A 20,293-nucleotide genomic window follows, 5' to 3' on the forward strand; every position below is an offset into this window, starting at 1 on the left:
CTGGAATTTCCCATTTAATATTTGTTGACCCTAGATAATGGAAAACTGGGATATAGAAACTGCAGACGGGGAGGGGGGACATAATAAATAGACCCCCAAGGTATGCCACACCTGTTACAGAGGAAGGACCCCTGACCTCACACTGGGGGAGCTGCCTCTCTACTTGGACTTAGCTTTTCAACACAGGGCTCTGGGGCCCATCGCCAGAGTTTCACGTGCACGAATTTAATCTTGAGTGTGGCCCTTAGATGTGTACCTCTTACCGTTTCCCAAGTGGTGTGGCTGTTATTTCAGAAGCTATATTGTAAGAAGCAAACTCTCCTGGGGAGACTGCAACTTCCTACAGTTATTCCAAAGCTGACGCCGAACCGCAGGCAGTCTCTGAGGGCAAGCTGTGAGCGATAGGATATGGCAACAGTCCCCCAGCAAAGGCCCAATGCTGTGATCCACAAAGGAATCTCTGACCACCTCCACCAGTTCCCCCAAAGGCAGAATCTGATTTCCTGCCATCAGGAATGTCTCCCCAGCCACACCCAGGGATTCAGATTAAAGTCTGAGGACCACTGCCCAGTAACAGAGCCATAAAGAGATCACAAATGAAAACCCTGTGAACCAGCCTCAGAACCAGGAGCTGTAGCTATTGTTAGGAATTTTCCTAACGGGAGCTCTCTGCCGACGCAAAAATCCCAATCAAGCCAAATCACAACAAGCCAAATTAAAAAAATATCCAGGTTTAATAGGATTTCTGCGCTCTTGGGTGGCCCCGAGGGAAAACTGGGAAGCCAGGAAACGCAACCATCAAGGAAGGGGGGGGGGTGTCAAAGCAGGGACAGGGTCTCCAAAGATGGAGGCCAGACACAGGGACTTGGGACTTACAGCTATAAAGAGAGCAGCTGGGAGTGTGATGAAGGTGGATTTACTAAACACATCCATCTACTGTGGACCAGGTCCCTGAACATCACTGAGAGAAACACCTCCCAAAACCAATGGGACAGGTACAATCGGCCCCATTTTCAGATGAGGACCAGAGACCAGGACCAGAGAAGAATTACTAATGTGGGGAAGAGTCCAGATCAATCCCACAATTGTTGGTGCTGAATCCTGTCTTCCATCTGCCAAATTAGGCCATAGAAACTGAAGACGGGCAGGAAGAAGTAGGAGGCCCCAGGAGGCAGGAGATGCTTCTATGGTGAGCAATAATAGGCTAGCAACACTGTTCTCTCGGGGAAACTCCCAAACAGACATCGTTCCTAAGTGCCGAGACAGTGGCTGCCTTCCAAGATTTATCCAGAGCTGTGTATCTCAGATCCTCATCAAATCGAAAACAGCTCCACAAATGGAAAGGAAACCCACCCGCCTAAATAGACGGGATCCAAAAAACAGCCTCCATTTCTTTCTCTTTCTTACGGCTGGTGCTGAAGTATTGCCATCGAACTAAGCAGAATGTGGCCCTTCTATACAGCTCAGGATTACTCTCTGGAAAATGAAAACGCTGAGCACAGGAACATTGTATTAAATGGGTCACAGGAAAGACCTGTGACTTGGGGACTCAGACCCCCTTACAGACACGGTGTTCTCACTGCGGTCAACGTTCCTCATTTCAGTCCGCAGCACACACCATGAGTTTCCTACAGGATTTCAAAGAGCCATGAAATTACATTTCTGGATTGTATTTATTTTGAATTTTTTGTTTTTGGGGGACTAGTGTCTACATTATGTTTAAAAATATGAATAGGTTTTGTTCGGTTTGTTGGTTTAGTTGGTTTGGTATTTTGGTCCTTTTTTTGCAGGGGGAGGGTGTTATTTCTTTTTTCCTACTAGCTGTTCTGTTTTTAAAAAGGCACCACTAGAAAAAGCAAAGCAATAGTGGTCTCTTGTGGAAATGAACAGCATTTGCAACTGTATTTATAACCTAACACTGAAACACAGGATGTTTTTAAGGTCCATGGTGGAAAGCTGCCCTTTTTCACAGTGGATAGCACTTAAAAGTTGAGGCCTAAAAATCTAAGGCTATATTTAGGAGCCTTTTCTCGGGGCCATGAAGACATTGCTGTTACTGTTTTTCTTATTCCCCAGCAGTCCTCTGCTCAAATCACCCAGGTAAGCCGGAGGCGAATGTTCAAGAGACTGAGATTTCATGGACCAGCAGGTCCCAGTAGCGCTGTATAAGCACATCACTCCATTTTCATTAAAAGCTGTTGTCATAGGGGACCTGCAATAATTAAACTCTTTCTACCCAGAGACCCACTCAGAAGTGCACTAGCAACCCATCGACAACTGCTCGTATTTGCTTGTGTCCCGGGAAGGCAAAGAACAAGGGTACAAAAGAACCAGCAAGTTTATAGGGAACACAAACTACATGGTGAATTTCTCTAAGGAATGATGTCCACGGCTTCCAATGATGGATATTTTTGCCATTGTTTAAACTGGACCAGAACAAACTAAACCTATGGCTTATGTTTCACAACTTGAGAAGTTAATATCATTAAAATGTTAGAATTCACTTACAAAATTTAGTATATACAGTGCCTTAGTCAATTCCAGTTGACCTGAATACCACAAATTGTCAAGTTGAGTGGCTTACACAATAAACGTGAGTTTCTCATGGTTCTCGATGGAATCAGAGAAACTGCAAGTCTGGGATTAACATGCCAGCACCATCCAGTTCTGGGGAGTGTTATCACCTTTGCAGTTTGACAGCTTCCCATTTTTAACTCACAAAGCAGCAGTTATAGGAAGGGCAGTGGTTAGTGCCTCTTCCTTATAGACACGAACCCCATCAGGAGGGCTCTGCCTTCATCAATTTAATCCACCCCGAAGACCCACATCCTAATGCCATACTGAGGGCTGCCTTTCAACACGTGAATGGGAAGGAAGGGGTGCAGCCTTCAGCCTGTAGCACACACTGAAAGATGTGTACAAGTTATAAAGAAAAAAAGTGACCACTCACATAACTGCTACTCAGGCTATGCAAAAATTTCACGAGTACTTGCCTTTGAAAGCCCCTAAGGGACACTCTGTGATCACATCTGCTCAAAAATAGACCCCTTCTTTTAAGAACCTCTAGATAAACTGGGGTTCAGTATCAAAGCTGGCAGTGATCCATTGGAAGCTGAGTGAATGGAAGCTGGATAGAGGTCTCTCTCACAAGATGATCTTAATGACTGGTTGACTTTCAGGTGTCTATAAACGGTGGCTCTCACAGGGTCTGTTGCTTCCCCTGGCACCAGCCAATGGTCTGAGTCCAAAGCATTGCTCTGGAGCTGTTAGATCCTGAGAGAGATGCTGGGCCAGGTCATCCCCTGGGTCTTCAAATTTAATATACTACCACTCAGGACATACACGTGTAAGTTTTACTTACAGGTTCTGGGCTAGGAGGGCTTCATGCATATTCAGTTCTTGAGACAGGTTTCCTCTGTGTAGTCCTGGCTGTCCTGGAACTCTTTGAGTGTGAGATTAAAAAAAAATAAGGAAGCTGAACTGTCAGAGAGGAAGTGTGGTGCTGACCAGCACCAGGCTCCTAGCTTGCTTAGCAAAGACAGATCAGGAGAAGGATTCCTGAAGGGGAAGTGGGAGCCCCTAACTATGCTAGGCTTAGAGCTGCTTCTTCATTATCTTCATTATTTTCACTGAAATATAATATTTTCAGGTTCAAGGCCTCAGAACAGGCCCCAAAGCTACAGATAAACTCTGTCTCGAAAAACCAAGAGTACCAGGTATGGGTTCTGTTTCATGACATAGGCCCTTAATCCAATATAAAATTGGTTGGTTACTGTGTGGTGTATTTTTAAGTAAACTTGACAGTAACTAAAGACATTTGGGAATAGACTCTCAATCAAGAAAATTCCTCCATAACATTTACCTGCAGACAAGTCTGTAGGGTATTTTTTAATTAATGGTTGGTGGGGGTGGGGTCAAACACTGTAGGAAATTCCATCCCTGGGTAAGCCACGAGAAGCAATCCAACCAGCAACATTCCTCCATGGCCTCTCTTTCAGTTCCTGTCTCCAGGTTCCTGCCTTGAGTTCCTGCCATGACTTCTGTCAGTGATGGACGGTGACCTGAGAGTGGTTGGTAAGCTGAAGAAAATCCTTTCCTCCCCAGGTTCTTTTGGTCATGGTGTTTTATCCCAGCAAGAGAAAGCCCTACTAGGACAGTTACTCCCGTAACATTGTTGCTACTATTGCAACTGTGGGTATCTTTTTTGAGGACAGGTAATGGTTATAGCTCTCAGGGCTTATAACTGGATGAGAATGATGATAATCTCCTCTTATAGCAGGCATAGTACCTTATTCTAGCACTGTAAATGCTAGCCAGTAGGGACAGAGCTTCTAGAGGAGTAACAGCTAGATTTTTCCATGTTCTATGCCATAAGTATGTGATGTCTTCAGTAATAGGGTCTTACCACCAATTGTGAAGAATAACCAATAGTACTGGCAACAACAGCCTGTAGTGTTGGGGGGAGGGTTATTGGGAGCCTTTGGCTAATGACCTAGAAAGACTCATGTAGTCAGAAAAAGAGAGAGAGATATACACTAAAGATAGATTCAGATGAAGAAAACCTCTAAATTGTTTACAGTGTGTTTAAAAATATATGTAGGCTTAGAAGAGAAAAGAAAAAGGATAAAGTCCTTAAAATAAAAAAGAAAGAGAAAAGTAGTTGGGTGTGGTGGTATACACCCTTAACCTCAACACTTGGGAGGCAGACACAGGTAGATCTCTGTGTGTTCAAGGTGTGGTGGCACACATCTTTAATCCCAGCACTTGAAAGGCAGAATCAGGCAGAGCTCTTTGAGTTCAAGGACAGCCTGGTCTACAGAGTGAGTTCTAGGACAGACAAAGATACATAGAGAAACCCTTTTCTCAAGAAAACAAAATTAAAAATAAAAATAAAAGAAATAGAGTTTAAAATAAAGCCACGTAAAGATGGAAAATACGCAAAGAATCTGGATACTGTATGTTGTTGTGTTGTTTTTGAATTCTTTGATGGCTGAGGAAGAAGCAACAGCTGCTAAAAGACATTTGATTATAAACGTTGCTGGATTAATTCAACATATGTATTTTGAAAATGCCTTAGCTTCAAAATTTAAGTCAAAATATATGTTACTTTGGAGAAGAGGTTTTTCTTTTGTTTCTACAGGAAATGAAAGGCTGTGGATTCATTCTGGGTTAAGAAAAATAAGGTTTGATCAAGAAAGACCCTCTGAGAAATCTCGAATAGGAGTGGAAGGCCCGGATATCTAAGTTCTACATTCAGAAAAGTTTCAAGACTGTTAGCTAAGATGATCAAGCCTCACAGAATACTCCCGTCAAGACTTAATCATAATTCTAAATTTTCTTTAGGTCCCCATAACATGATCAGTGCCTAGAAAACTATGCCACATTCCGAAGAAATGGATTATGGATGTTTTTCTTTGTTTAGAGTGTTGGTTACAAGTTGTTATGAATATGGTCTGGAAAAACAGCTAAACAAAGGAGATTAGATTCAGAGTTCTTGTTTTTTTAAAAAAAAAAGTTGGGGGAAGTGCTGTGGGACAGTGGTCTGGTGCTCTGTAAAGATTTGTTACTTGTATTTTAATAAAATGCGGATTGGCCAGTAGCAAGGCAGGAAGTATAGGTGGGGCGACAAGAACAGGAGAATTCTGGGAAGAGGAAAGGCTCAGTCTGCAGTTATCACAGAGGAATCCAGACACAGAGGAAGCAGGATGAGAATGCCTTGCTGATAAAAGGTACCAAGTCATGTGGCTAACACAGACAAGAATTATGGGCTAGTTTAAGATGTAAGAGTTAATAAGAAGCCTGAGCGAATAAGTCAACCAGTTTAAAATTAATATAGACCTCGGTGTGTTTCTTTGGGGCTGACTGGCTGTGGGACTGGGCAGAACAGCAAACCTCAGGCAACACTCTATAGGTATATACATTTGCAGAGTCTCCAGTTGATGAACTGTGCCTTAGTTAGGGTTACCACTGCTGTGATAAAATGATCAAAAGCAACTTGAAAATAAACAAAACGTTTTATCTCAGTCACTGTTGCATATAACAGTTCATCATCAGAAGCAGTGAGGGCAGGAACCTGGAGGCAGGAGCTGATGCAGAGGCCATAGAGGGGCACTACTTATTGGCTTGCTCTCCATGGATTGCTCAGTCTGCTTTCTTATAGAAGTCAGGACCACCAGCCCAGGGATGGCACCACCAACAATGTTCTGGGCCCTCATCCATCCATCACTAATTAAGAAAAAGCCCTACAGGCTTGCCTACAGCCCAATATTATGGAGCTATTTTCTCACTTGAGGCTCCCTCCTCCCTGATGGCTTGTGTCAAGTTGACATAAAATTAGCCAACACAAACTTCTAGGAATGATTAGGAGGTGTGGCCTTGCTGGGATGTGTGTGGCCTTATTGGAGGAGGTGTGTCCCTGGGTTTTTGTGGTTTTAAAACCCTACATAGGCTCAGGCTCTCTTCCCTTTCCCTCTCCCTCTCTGTCAGCTGCCAGAGTGTCAGGATATAAAGCTCTCAGCTCCTTCTCCAGCAGCATGACTGCCTGCATGCCACCATGCCCCCTGCCATGATTATAATAGATTAAGCCTCTGAAACTGTAAGCAAGCTCCCACTAAATGCTTTCTTTTTTTAAGAGTTGCCTTGGGCATGGTGTCCTTTCACAGCAACAGAAGATGAAGGCAGAGCCAGAGCTGCTAGGTTATTTTCAGAAAACAGCATTTTCCAGACACAACATGGCAGATGCACATAGGAACTCATAGAGATTGTGTCAGCATGCGCTAGACCTGCACAGCCTCACACCAGATAAAATCTTAAAACAAAGGAAGGGCATTGTGCACAAAGTCCCACCCCTATCCAATGAGCTATTCACAGATGATGGTTTTTGGAAAAGGAAAATCTACTTTCTTTGAATGAGTGACACTGGGTGTCACCCATACTCCAGGCCAGGCCCCAAGCATAGGAGTAGTTAGCCAACACAAATCAGACTCAGTGTTCTTCCGTAGCTTTTCCCTTTGCTTTTGTTTTTGAAAGAAAAAACATAAAATTAGGTGGGTTGGGAGGAGTTGAGAGGTGGGAGAAACATATATGCTGTGTGAAATTCTCAAAGAATAAAAATATAATAGTTTCATTCATTTTTGAGAATTTCATACATGCATTTTGAACATATCCCCTCTCACTCCTCCCCTAACTCCTCCCAAGTTCACACCCAACCTGCCACACTCTCCCAACTTTATGTACTTAGTTTTTCTTTAAAAACAACAAACTCCAATGTGTACTGACCATATAATTATGGTTGTGGGGCCAGCCACTAGGGCATGATCAACCTATCAGGAGCCACATCTTTAGAGAAGCCGTGGACTGTCAATAGCTCCTCAGCTAGGAGTAGGGGCTCATGAGTCCCTCCCCTTCACATGGTGGAATATTGACTGGCTTGATCTTTTGCCAGTAACTGACCACCAACATGGGACATGTGGGTATCAAACAGAACTGGAAGTGGACCAGAATGACAGTCCACTTGCTTGTGATATAAGAATATATGTTATGAACTTATTGTGTCAGAAAATCCAGATCCTTCTATCATGTCAATTTATTGAATAGCAATAAGTTCACAAGCTATGTTAGTTTCATCTAATTTGACAATTTGACAAAAAAAAATTTCTAATTTCACTTGATGGCTGGCCATTGGTACGTATAGGTCCTTTCATTCCGATGTGAATTATTGGCATTAATTCTCAGGTCACATATCCAGTTCCCATGGTAACATACATGAGAGATACATCATTGGATGACTAAGAAAGGCTTCAAAGAGGATGCAAAGTTCAGAGACAGAATCCTGAAGTCAGCAGCAGCAAGGTGACACAGGTGCAGAGATGTCAGTAGGGGACCAGACGAGACATCGTCTAAACTGCAGGCGCGGAGCTGTTCCAGCAGAGATGCCAGAAGCAAGGCTGGGGGCAGGGCATTTAGAAGGTCAGTTTCAAGAGGACTGAGAGTCCTGGTCAGGAAAACTGGGCTTGAGCTGGATTCCAGGGACAGAGGCAGGACAGTTTTCCTGGATGAGACTCATGACAAGTGACTGCGAGACTAGTTATCAGGGCTGCCGCATTCAGTCTTGGGGTAATGCTTGGATAGATCCAGAGGAGGGGGTATTTATGGTCCTCTGGTGAGACCGATAAACTCATTGTAGTTGGTGTTCCTGATATGATATATTTTCACTTGTCATTATTTAGTGCCACAGATGAATAATCAGCGTGAGCCTCCTGCTGTGCTGGCAGCTGGTAGTCACTTACGTGTGTAAATATGACAAAGAGATAGACTTTATTGGCACTTACACTCAGAGTAAAGTAGGTTCGGGCTGCTGATTGTACCAGAGGGTAACCAGCAGCTGCCTGTTCTCATGTATTCCACGCGGAAACCAAGAAGTCAGAGATTCGAAATCTGAGAACGAGGCAGCAGGGCCTGGCTCTGAAATGAAGTGTGTCATGGGCACGAACCTGAGAGCGATCTCGATCATAACCCCACAAAGAACGCAATGCTTCCATTTAGTGAGCCTGGAAGGGCCTTCTGTTGACGTTCTGAGGGCTAGGGGCCCTTCATCCTCACCCACTCATCCTAGACAACTGTTACCTCAGACATCTACGCGCGCACTTCCGTCAGACCACTGCACAAATACAATCTTCTCAGGGCTGCCAACCATAGGCAAAGCATTTAAGAAACTCCGTCCTCCACCTGTTTATCATGCGTCATTTTTTTCCCTCAGTTTTTTTTAATTGTTTGAGAATGTCATACATGCATAGAATGTGTTTTGATCAAATGCATGCCAGCTCCTCCCTTCGGATCCTTCCCTAGTCCTCCCCCGCTGTTTGCTCCTCTGTTTCCTGTCCTTTATTTTTAACACCGAGTCACTCAGTGCTACCATCTTGTGCATGGGAGCAGGACTATCTGGCGGTGCATGAACAGTCTCTCTCCATCTGCCAGCAGCCACCAATAGCTCCTCAACTATGGTTAGGGCTTCATGAACTCTCGCCACAAGCATGTTGGGTTTGGGCTGACACGTTCTTGCAAAGGTCCTGCAGATGTAGTCACAGCTGCTCTGAATTCATATGGACGGCAGCCCTGTCCTGCCCGACAAATACTATTTCGGGGCAGATCGGTGCTAACGCTGGCTCTTACACTCCTGCTAGGTGAGGTTGGCCTGAACTTTGCACCCTCCTGAGTGCCGGCACTATAGCCTGTTTCACTCACCCACTTGCTCATCTCTAGGTTGTTTTCTGCTATCCACCATCAAAAACATCTTGCTAGTCAGACCAGGACTTCCATCTGTTTGCCCCCTTTCCTCAGATCCCCCAAAATATACCTGACAGATTCTGAAAATGAAATAATTGAATTTTTTTTTTCAAAAAAGTCAAAGTGATATAAAATTATAGGTATTTACAACATCTTTATGCTAAGTTTTAGCAAAAATATGTCACTTACATTTTATATAATTTCTACAACTGTTTGTATCTCTAAGCAATGGATTTAGTTTGGGTGAGCTGTGAACAATGAATAAAATGATTGTTCCTTGCTCTTTATTCTGTAACGTTTCAGCATAGATTGATTGTTGACTTTTGATGTGCAGTGTGGTAATTTTCCCTCTTTTGTTTTGTGCTGTTTTTGTTGTTGTTTTGGTTTGGGCTGTTTTTGTTTTATTTTGACATACAATTCTGCTTTGAATAGCCCTGTCATCAATCGATTTCTTATATCCAAAGGACAAAGAATGGATATTTTTTGTATAGGGCCAGAGAGTGCATATTTGGACGCTTGCAATCCATAAGGCCTTGGTAGCACAGAGGCAGTCATTGGCTATTTATGAGCGAAACAGCAAGACTGTGCTCCAATAAAACCTGTAGTGGCATGTCATTGTATTTCAATTAAAACAAAAAAAAAAGCTTGCCTGAAGATCAGAAAAGGAAAACAGCCACACAGGTCAACCTTACAGACCAGGCAGCAATGACACACACCTTTAATCCCAGGATCCACACTACTTTGCCATAGAAACCAGGCGGTAGTGGTGCATGCTTTGCTTTTAATCCCAGAACTAGAGAGGATTATAAAACAGGAGGAGACAGCTCTCAGTCACAGTCTCATTCTGAGGTTTCCTGGGGGCAAGATCACCATTTTCGGACAGTGGCTGGCTGCTTTGCTTTTCTGATCTTCAGACTGAACCCCGATCTCTCTGAGTTTTTATTAATCGTGTATCAAAAACATTAACAAAAATATTGGGTCTGGAGAGATGGCTCCGTAGTGGCTACTCACAACCATCTGTAACAGTTATAGAGGATCCCTTACCCTCTCCTGACCTCTAAGGGCACCAGGAATCCATGAGGTACACATATATACAAACAAAACTTCTATGCACATAAAATGAAATCTAAAAAAAAAATCCTAAATCACAATGACAAAAAATAAAAAAGGTCCTATGCACTATAGCTGCCGAGCATGGCTGTTTAAACATGGAACTGCCAGTGACCCTCTTGGTAGCTGAACAACCTAGCTGCTGGGTCAGAGGGCACTCTGGCATTCAACTCTGCAAGATAATGCTGATTGCCCCTCCAAAATGGTTTGTGTTTAACTTCCCACTGACAATGTATATACACAAATATAGAATTCACTTGGAGGGGCTTGACTTCTAAAAGAAAGAAACTTTCTCAATAAAATCTTAATTTCAGAAATAATCACACAAGGTCAGGATACATGACTCAGCAGTTAAGAGCACTGGCTGCCCTTGCAGAAAACCTGGGTGTGATCCCAAGTACCCACATAGCATCTTACAACTGCCTGTAACTCCAGTTACAGGAGATCCTATGCTCTTTTCTGTCTTCCATGGGCACTGCATATGGTTCACAGACATGCATTCAGGCAAAACACCCATATACATAAAAACAATACTGAAATATTTTTTAGTTTTTTGTTTTTTATGTTTTGGTTTTTTGACACAGGGTTTCTCTGTGTGTAGCCCTGACTGTCCTGGATATCACTCTGTAGACCAGCAGTTTTCAACCTGTGGGTCTTGACTTCTTTGGGAAACCTCTATCTCCAAAAATATTTACATTACAATTCTTAACAATGGCAAAATTAAAAATAAAAATTAAATACTTAAATAAAAATAGTTAATATAAATATATAATTAAAAATAAAAAATAATTTTTAAAGATTTATTTTATTTATATGAGGGCTCTGTCTGCATGTAAGACCTTATGTTAGATTAGGGCATCAAGTCCCACTATAGATGGTTGTGAGCCACCATGTGACTGCTGGGAATTGAACTCAGGACCTCTGGAAGAGCAGTCAGTGCTCTTTATCTATGAGCCATCTCTCCAGCTCCACAAAAAAATTATGGTTGAGGGTCACCACAACATGAGGAAGTGTCACAGTGTTAGGAAGGTTGGGAATCCTGTAGACAAGGCTAGCCTCAAACTTAGAGATCCACCTGCCTTTGCCTCCTGAGTGCCTGGATTAAAATCTTGTGCTATCACCACCTAGCTTAATTTATAAAAACTTAAATAATTATATATATATATATATATATATATATGCTGTTTTATATTAATTACAATGTTAGCTAAACCCTGATATTTTTAATATGTAGAACTTACAATTTTAGGAAAGTCAACAAACCACCATGTAGAGTATTTGCCAAACTGTACACACTTGCAGTGTACACTGTAAGACTTCAAAGGATTATTCTAAATCAAGACACTGAAATCCTGGGGAGAGAGAGGAATGGACATACCCAATGATAATAGAGGCAATCTAAAAATTCCCAATAATTTATGGAAACACATGCTTTAATAATTGAGGGTACACAATCAATTGTAATGATTTTAAGATTTCAATAGATACATTTGAATAAGTAACTTAAGAGCTAGCAGTGCAGCTCGGTGGTAGAATGCCTGCTTACCACACACAAGGCTGTGGGTTCCACTCCTAGCAGCAAAATCTAAAAACAAACAAAAACCCTCTACAGTTGTAAACTTTTAATGCCACGGTTTGGGAACTAGAAAGACGGCTCGGTGGTTGAGTGCATATTGCTGTTTCAGGACTTTCGGTTCAGTGTCTAGCACTCACATAGTGTGGCTCACAACTGCCTCTAACCCCAGCTCCAATGGGTCCAACACCCTCTTCAGCTTTCAGCAGGCACCTGGCACACTTGTACATACCCTACACAAAGTCACATACATAGTTAATCAAACATCAAATAGAAATCATGAAGTAGGGTGGGTGTGAAGGTGGGGAGAATCTAGGCAGAGCTGGAGAAGGGAAATGATCAAAATATGTTTATGAAACCAATTTCAAGCCAATAAACACACAGAACAATTTTAATCTTAAAAAAATTTAAAGTCAACATTTGTTAAAAAAAAAAAAAAAGTATCGTCCAGATAGGTTTTTCAACAACAGAAGCCGATTCTAAAAACAAAAACAAACAACTTTCATAAGCAGGCTTTCGGGTTGTCAGTCCATGTTCTGTAAGGAAATAATTGCTTACCACAGCCAGACCAGTTTCTGCAGGGCTGAGTTTCAAAATATCTCAGCCAAAGAAAGTCCAACTTGTCAAGATGGTTTTTGAGGAATCTCTTCCAAGTGGGCTTTTTTGTGTGGTGAGCCAGTGCAGACCCCCCTCCCAAAGTAATCTCTTCCCACACCCACAGAGTCACACAGAACACTCCAAGTTGAGGTGAAAAGGTCTTTATTGTCTGAAGCATTGAGAGCCCCAGCACCCAGTACTTTGAAGGTCTGTGATGTGGAATTCCCCTTTGTATGCTGTGAATGTGTTTCATTACCATTGGTTAATAAAGAAGCTGCTTTGGGTTTATGGCAAGGCAGAATAGAGCAAGCCAAGAATTCCAAGCAGAGACAGAGGAGGAAAAGAAGGCGGAGTCAGAGAGACTGCCATGTAGCTGCTGAAGGAGACATATACCCTGGAACCTTACTGGTAAATCACGAGCCTCGAGGTAAAATACAAAATAAGAATGGGTTAATTTAAGTTGTAAGAGTTAGTTAAAAAGGAGCCTGAGCTAATAGGCCAAGCAGTGTTTTAATTAAGATAGTTCTGTATGATTATTTCAGGTCTGGGTGGCCGGGAACAAACAAGCAGCCTCCACTTACAGGTCTGCCCACCCAACCCAACCTCTCTCTCTGGAAAGGTGTCCCTGGGATGAGACATGTTGCACTGTGTCCTCTGGGAACATTCGCCTCGCTTCTCCCCTGAGACAATAGAGACAATTAACACTGGCTCCCAAAAGAACTGGAAGTCAGTGTTCCAGACTGGCCCAGTGTTGACTATAGGAAAGATTATTTCCCCAGTGCATTCACAGGTAGACACAGAGAAATAGAATTTGCCTCCATCACTGAGGTGTGTGTGTAAGGCTGCTAACCTATGTGTAAGCTACATACGACAGGTAGGTCCCACAAAGACTGGCGACATGAGGACACAGTTCTTACCAGTTGCCACTTGGGCCTCATGTGCTAAGACATAAGAGTGTGGTAGAGGTAACACAGGTAAAGATTTTAGATGCTGCCACCAACACGTTCTGACACAACGGGGTTGTAGCATACTCTGCCCTCCTAAGGATCATGGGAGTCCAGGTGGTATGACTAAGAAATGACATGAGGGTAACAACTGAACCCAAGTCACACACTCAGAAGGGACAAAACAGCTTCCCACCAAGCCTATGTGAGCCTAGCCCACACCTCCTTCAGGCCCGTTGAAGTCAGGTGTGATGGTGCACACCTGCAGTCTCAAGTACTGGGGAAACTGAGGCAGGATGGCAAAAATGAAAACATAAAAAGAAACTTTAGATGGCTCAGTGACAGAATACCTACTTAAAGCCCTGGGCTTACCCCCAGGACCACATACATGCTTTGAAATATATTCTAGGGTTCTATATGATGGCTCCGTGGGCAAAGGCACTTGTCACCAAGTCAATCCCGAAGACCGAGAGAGCTGAAGAACAACTCCCACAAGTGATCCTCTAACTTACACCCATGAGACCCTACCCCAACACACACATAAACACAACATTTAAAAATACATATACACAAAGACCTAGCCTGGGAAGCAAATACACCTTGACCTTTGGTATAGGAAACACAGGTACCTTACACACGCCAGGAGCTGTACTTCACACGCGGGAATCTGTCCCACTCTTCACCACCACACTGTCATGTCCTCTTCCACATGACAGGAATCCTGAAGCCATCAGACTGTTCAGTCCTAAATGAGCCTCAAATCCTATACCCGCCCTCCAAAGAAAGGCTTGGGGAACTGGGAGAGGGGATGGGTGGGAACGCTGTGAGCTATCCTCTGCTGGAGACAACACAGCCGCTGCACACATGAACCTCCGGCAAAGCGAACACCTGTACAAGACGGGGTCCATCACCACGTCCCTCCCCAAGGAGCTACAGGCAGCTACTGGTGTTGCTGTAAGGAAGGAAGCCTTACTTCAGTGATATAGCCGCTTCTAAGCTGCCCCTATGCCAGTATATAATTCCTCACCCATGCTCATGAAAGCAACCGTAAGGAAATTCATTGACACACAACCCAAAGTAGGAGCAGGGCTTGGGAAGAAGAGTTTAATGGGAAGGTGAAAAGAGGTTAAGGGGATAAAGGGAGGGTAAAGGAGATATGGGGATAATTGGTCAAAAACTGTGTGTCAAACTGTCACAACCAGGCATGGCGATGTGAGGCTTTCCCTAGTCCTAGCAAAGGTGAGGTAGAATCAACTGATCTGATCAAGTTCAAGACCAGCCTTGAGCGACATAACAAAGCATCCACATTGGGCTACTTACAGCCGCGTGAAACTTCAGCTACAGGGAGAATCTGAAGCCTCTGGCCTCCACAGGCACCTGCACTCGCATGCACAGACCCACACAGGGACCATAATTAAAACTAATAAAAATAATTTTAACTTGCTAATGACAGTGCAAAGCTAGGACCCACAGTCCCTGGCTCTCAACCGGGAAGCTCTGTTTCCACAAACGACTGTGAGGATGTACGCTCACAATTATTGAGGCAAAGAACCTCAATACTGGATAGACACCAGAGACAGTATCTATGTGATTTTTGTTTGTTGTCTCCATGAACTTGGAGCAGTGTGGTTTTATGAGGACGGCACAAACCCATGGCACTTCACAAACACAGTCAGAACACCTTAGAATGGTATAGCACTTAAAAAAAAATTGTGTATACATGAGCATGAATGTGTTCATGGGCACATTTGTGTGGGTGCAAAGGGAGGTCAGAGGAGGGCATCAGATCTTCTAGAACTGAAGACAGAGGAGGTCGTGAGCCACCTGATATGGTACTATGATTGTAACCCCAGTGCCCTGGAAGAGCTCTTAATTGCTGAGCCCCCTCTCTGGTAAAAGCAAAGCTCTTCCATGAAAGCAAATATTTCTTATCTTAGGGCTCTCTCCTGAGCCTTCTGGCACTGCTTGTCCTCGTTTTTCAGAACTGCCTATGGCCCGAAGATGGGCACACTGAAATGCCACAAAAAGGATCTGCTAACTTTACCACCAGAAACCCGAGAGAGCAGTGCAAAAAGGGAGGACAGACCTCTATCAGCTCTTCAAGCTTCCTGAGGACAATGTTCCCTATATCACCAGCCAAGGGACCCTGTTTTGTTTTTACAGATAGGTAACCCAGGCTAGCCTCAAGCCTCTGGAGAGTGAGGAATACAGGCATGTGCCATCACTGCCCAGCACCACCACAACAGAGAACAGGTAACTAGTAACAAGTCTGAGAAGGAACCACTGGAGGGGAATGAAGTAAGGGGGTAGCAATGGGACATGTCAAAGTCCACAGCGTCCACAGTGAAGGACATTATTCAAACACAAAGCTGTGACAGACGACTGGAGAGAAATGTCTCAAAGCTTAGCTGTTGAGGGAAACTACAAAACAAAATCTAAAGAGTTTAGTCATGAAAGCCGATCATTCTCTAAAGGACTTTCCCCTTTTCCTGCACAAAAATGAATATATCCAAGTATTCAAAGGAGAAACACAGTGACAACTCAAAAAAAGAATCTTTTAATAAAAATTATTCATAAAAATCCTAATAAATTTCAATGAGCAAGATATTCCTTAGTACATTTATAAAAGAACATTTGGTCCTTTTACAAAAATCTCCCATTTAATTTAAATACATTTCTTATTTACAGATTAAACATAAAGTATCGATGGTCGTCAAGCATATTGCACATCACACAGAGAGAGAAGCATTTGTGCATCTCGGTAAGTTATCCCAGAGTTTCCAACTCTAGATTTTTGTTTTGTTTTGTAAAAACAGATTTACGTTCCGTGTGTGTAATAAATAAAAACACAGCTTTGTGGCTTGCTATTTAACGCTAAAACAAAAGACCCGAAAACCTCTCAGAAAGAGGAAGGTAGTAAAAGTAGGGTTTCACAGGTACTTGACATCTTTAGGAGATTCACATCCAAATTCAAGAGGGACCATGATCCTGAGCCCTGCTTAATCAGGGCCACATTGCGCCCCTTCCCCATACATAGCCTTCTCCAAGTCACAAGGAGTCCCTGCCCCGCAGGGAAGAGGCACTGGAGTAGGTGCTGGACAGCTGGAACAGAAAAGCAAAGATCAGCACCTTCTTCTCAAGTCCTTGTTCAGCCACTCTGTGACTGCAGTGACCACTCAGGCCTGGCCTCTGACCAGCACTAAACGTGTACATGTCAAGAGAGCAAGACCTCAGAGCCCTGGAGAGAAGGTTGTCTGATGCAGAGTCTACAAGACCCAAAGGGAAGAGCTACAGCGGGCACCCATCCACCGACCGAGCTGAGGAGATGGCTAAGAGGGACATTTTATTCCACAGAGGTGAGAGGAGAGACGGCATGGAGACATCTGCACTTAATCACACCAGGAAAATATGGAGTCCCTGACACTCACCTGCGGAGGTACTACCCTCATGTGCTTTCCCTTCAGCACACAGAAAACTATTTGAATATCATGTGCAGAGGCCACAATCCAAGACAAGAAAACTCCTAGCAATTCCGTTACAAAAAGCCAGCTCTGGCAGATCAGGAAGAAACTAAAGGGAAGCTTTAAGAAACAAACCTGTTTTTCATAATGGCCAAAGCAATCAGAGAGCCACCAAGCATTCCTTTGTGTCCCCTCTTCTAGGAGAATGGAGCTTCTCTGTCACAGTGTTTAGAGCAGCTAAAGCAAGCCTATTGGTTATAGGAGAACCAGGCTCTACCACACCTAACCATAAGGCAGCTTGCTACACTTCAAACATGCTGGCTGAACTGGACACTAGACACTGGCTACTCCTGGGAACATAAGCATGGTCCACTCTACAGATGTTTCAAACATCTGCGAGGCTGTCTGTTTACATTCCAGGTATTCTTGAAACAAACGAATGAATTAGAGAATTTCTATCAATATTTCAGCACGCAGACTAGAAGGAACAGCAAACACACTACAAGATATACATCGCAGCTGATGACATTCTGATTGTTCAGAAAGCAAGCAAGTCAGCTTCGAACTTGACTCAAATGCTTTTTATATGACTGGCACCAGGCAGTGTTCTTCATCTGGCCCCACAATCACTGAGCAATCTAGAAGCTCAGTAACTACAACTTCTAGGCATTGTCTTACTTGCCCTCAGCCTTCTCAACAGGTGAAAAGTCCAGTACCCAAAAGTCAAGAGGGTTTGAGACTCAATAAAACGCACTGCATGTCTGCCTGTACCCCCTGAGAGCACCCAAGGCACCATGATACTTCCAGACACAGATCACTATTTTAGGAGCACAGGGAGAAGAAATAACCCAAACTCGCCCGATAGTGATAGGTGAAGGCCAGGTGAGAAGACTGCTGGGTGCTGACACACACTCCTGCTGCCACAGAACCAAAGAAATGGGAAGACAGTAGAGAAGAGAAGCACGAAGATAGCGCTTTCTTCCCTGAAAGGTCTTCAACTGTCCCTAGTGGATTGTTCACAGTCACACGTGAATTTGCCTGGAGCAAAGGTTAAAAAGGGAGGGGCGCACACACACGCCTGTACATGCACATGTTTAACACTTTTACTAAATTAACAAAAACATAAAATAGATAATTTTCTCAAAGCTTTTTGTACAGTAGATGAGACACTTGATACATATAGAACAATACTTGTGAAATCAAAGAAAATAGAAGCATTTAATATTTGTAACAAATAAATAAAACCAATTGCATAGTAAGTGTTTAAAAGGTGTCACATTCACTACTGAAATCCCCATTCTAAGAATGCCAAGGAACTGAATGACATATCTCTTTTCAAAACAGTAACACATTTTGAAGAATAGAATTTCTCTCTTTTGACTAAAATCAAATAGTTCAGAGGCATTTTTTCCTGGCTACAGAACACTGGAACGAACTAACCTTAAGTGTATAAACAGTACAGGGAAGACACAAGACACGTGAGGCTGGATTGGCTTTCTCATAGATGCCCCGCCCTTTGCCTAGGATGCCTTTGGACATGTCACAATGCAAGGAGGTCAGGCTCGGGGTCAGACACAGCTCGGTTTCTTAGGAACAGTCAGTGTAAATTCAGAGAGCTTTCTGTTTGCTAAAGAGAATAAAAAGTATTTCCTCTTAATTTCCTCCTTTATGCCTGGCTAAAATCACAGGTTAAAAGGCAAAGACTGACAAATTGGTTTTCAGGAATCTTCCTCATGCCCACCCTGCTCTTAATTGGTTCTATATGGCAATACAAAAACCAGCTGTCAACAGTCACCACAGTGGCTGCGACAGCCAATGGCCCAAACAAAACCCATAAGGCACTAATCTAAAGCCTGTATCACATAGAGAAATGGCTCAAGGATGTCAGAAAGTCATCTGATCATTTCTTTGTCCCTGATTATCTAATTGGCACTACACACAAGCCAACAAGAACAGAAGTCTAACCCAAAGATGGTCAGCGTTGAGCATCCTTGGTTATGAAACACAAGAGATGGAAGCTCACACAATCCTAAGGTTTTCCTCTCCCTAGAAGGCACCTGGTTCTGGAACCATGAGTTCTTCAGGTAAGTTGATGCTGAAAATAAATGCATTATAGCTCAAAAGATCTGTTATCTCGTAGATTCCAATCTAACTTTAGAGGCTACCTGGAGGATTTCCGGCTAGACCATTACACTAAAACAAATAACACTGTATAAATTACTTTAAGACATAAATAGACCATGTGATCCAAAATCATGGCTGGCTATTTGGGAACAGCATGATGATCACATAAGAGAGAAGGGATGAGACTTGCATTGCTGTAAGTAGTGATGCCAAGTAAACCTCAGGACCTTTGCACAGGACTTTCATCCCTGATCCTCTAGCAGAGAGGTAGCAATACTTCAGCACAGCAAGTGGAGACAACGCGACGAGACGGGCATTCTACGTGTGAAGTTGGGAAGAACAATCCAAAGAGGCGCATCCATTGTGCTTAAGAACATCAGCGTGTCACAAGAAGCTCCCACATAGCTTCCCATTTCTAATGGTATCCTTCAGAAAAATAGGGTGTTTTATTAAAGAGAAGGGAAACACTAGGTGCAAGAATCAACCAGAGGTAAGAGCTGGACAGAAACTTCTACAGCGTCACAGACAACAGACTCCAACCCTTCCATCTTAGAGGAGGTTTTGGTATGCTTGGATTTGGTTTAAGGTCTGACCACACTGAGGTGAGCAGGTCAAATCAAGCCAACCATCTGGTCGATCTGGCGCATGTAGATGCTCTTCAAGGGCAGGGAGTATCTCCTCTCGTCAGGAACACGGTTGCACTGGGAAGACAAAAGTAGATTCAGATTAGAACCCCAAGAAACTCGAACCCACTGCAAGTGACATTCTGAGACAGAAGCTTCTTTGTTATGGGAAGCTGCTCGGTGTATTAGAGGGGAGTGAACAGAACAGCACTCCTCGCCTTCCCCACCTAAGGGGCCAGAAACAACTTCCAGCCTCCAGTTGTACCAAAAATGACTCCAGAAACTGCCAATGTCCCTGAACTAGTGACCTGACTCACCCACACAGAAAGTTTGAAGCCAGACAAGGCTACATGAGATCCTGTCTCAAAACACGAAACAATAATAAAAAGATGATTTTAAAAAGAGTGACTGCTTTCCCTGTCCTCCTGGAGGGTGGTAGGCAGTCTTCCTGAAGTATTCCCTGAGGAATGTGCTTTCATGGGTGAAAGCAACACTCTTTCTTGGCCTCCAGCCTGGGTGAAAGCAGCCAAGGAGGAGCACCAGTAAGAGATCAGGAAGAGTCAGGCACAGTGACAC

The 20,293-nt window shown here is 43.4% G+C and overlaps 1 protein-coding gene across 1 annotated transcript in view; it reads right to left on the minus strand.

Moving 5' to 3' along the window:
* Positions 1-16,045: 16,045 nt before the first annotated feature.
* Positions 16,046-20,293, minus strand: part of Edem1 (ER degradation enhancing alpha-mannosidase like protein 1) — a 31,705-nt gene continuing 27,457 nt past the window's right edge. The window contains exon 12 of the mRNA XM_075983274.1: positions 16,046-19,795. Coding sequence (XP_075839389.1) covers positions 19,706-19,795 — 90 coding nt within the window. The 3' untranslated portion in view covers positions 16,046-19,705. The remainder of the gene's footprint in view (positions 19,796-20,293) is intronic.

The sequence above is a fragment of the Microtus pennsylvanicus genome, chromosome 8 (assembly GCF_037038515.1).
Source record: "Microtus pennsylvanicus isolate mMicPen1 chromosome 8, mMicPen1.hap1, whole genome shotgun sequence".
Classification (NCBI taxonomy): Eukaryota; Metazoa; Chordata; class Mammalia; order Rodentia; family Cricetidae; genus Microtus; species Microtus pennsylvanicus.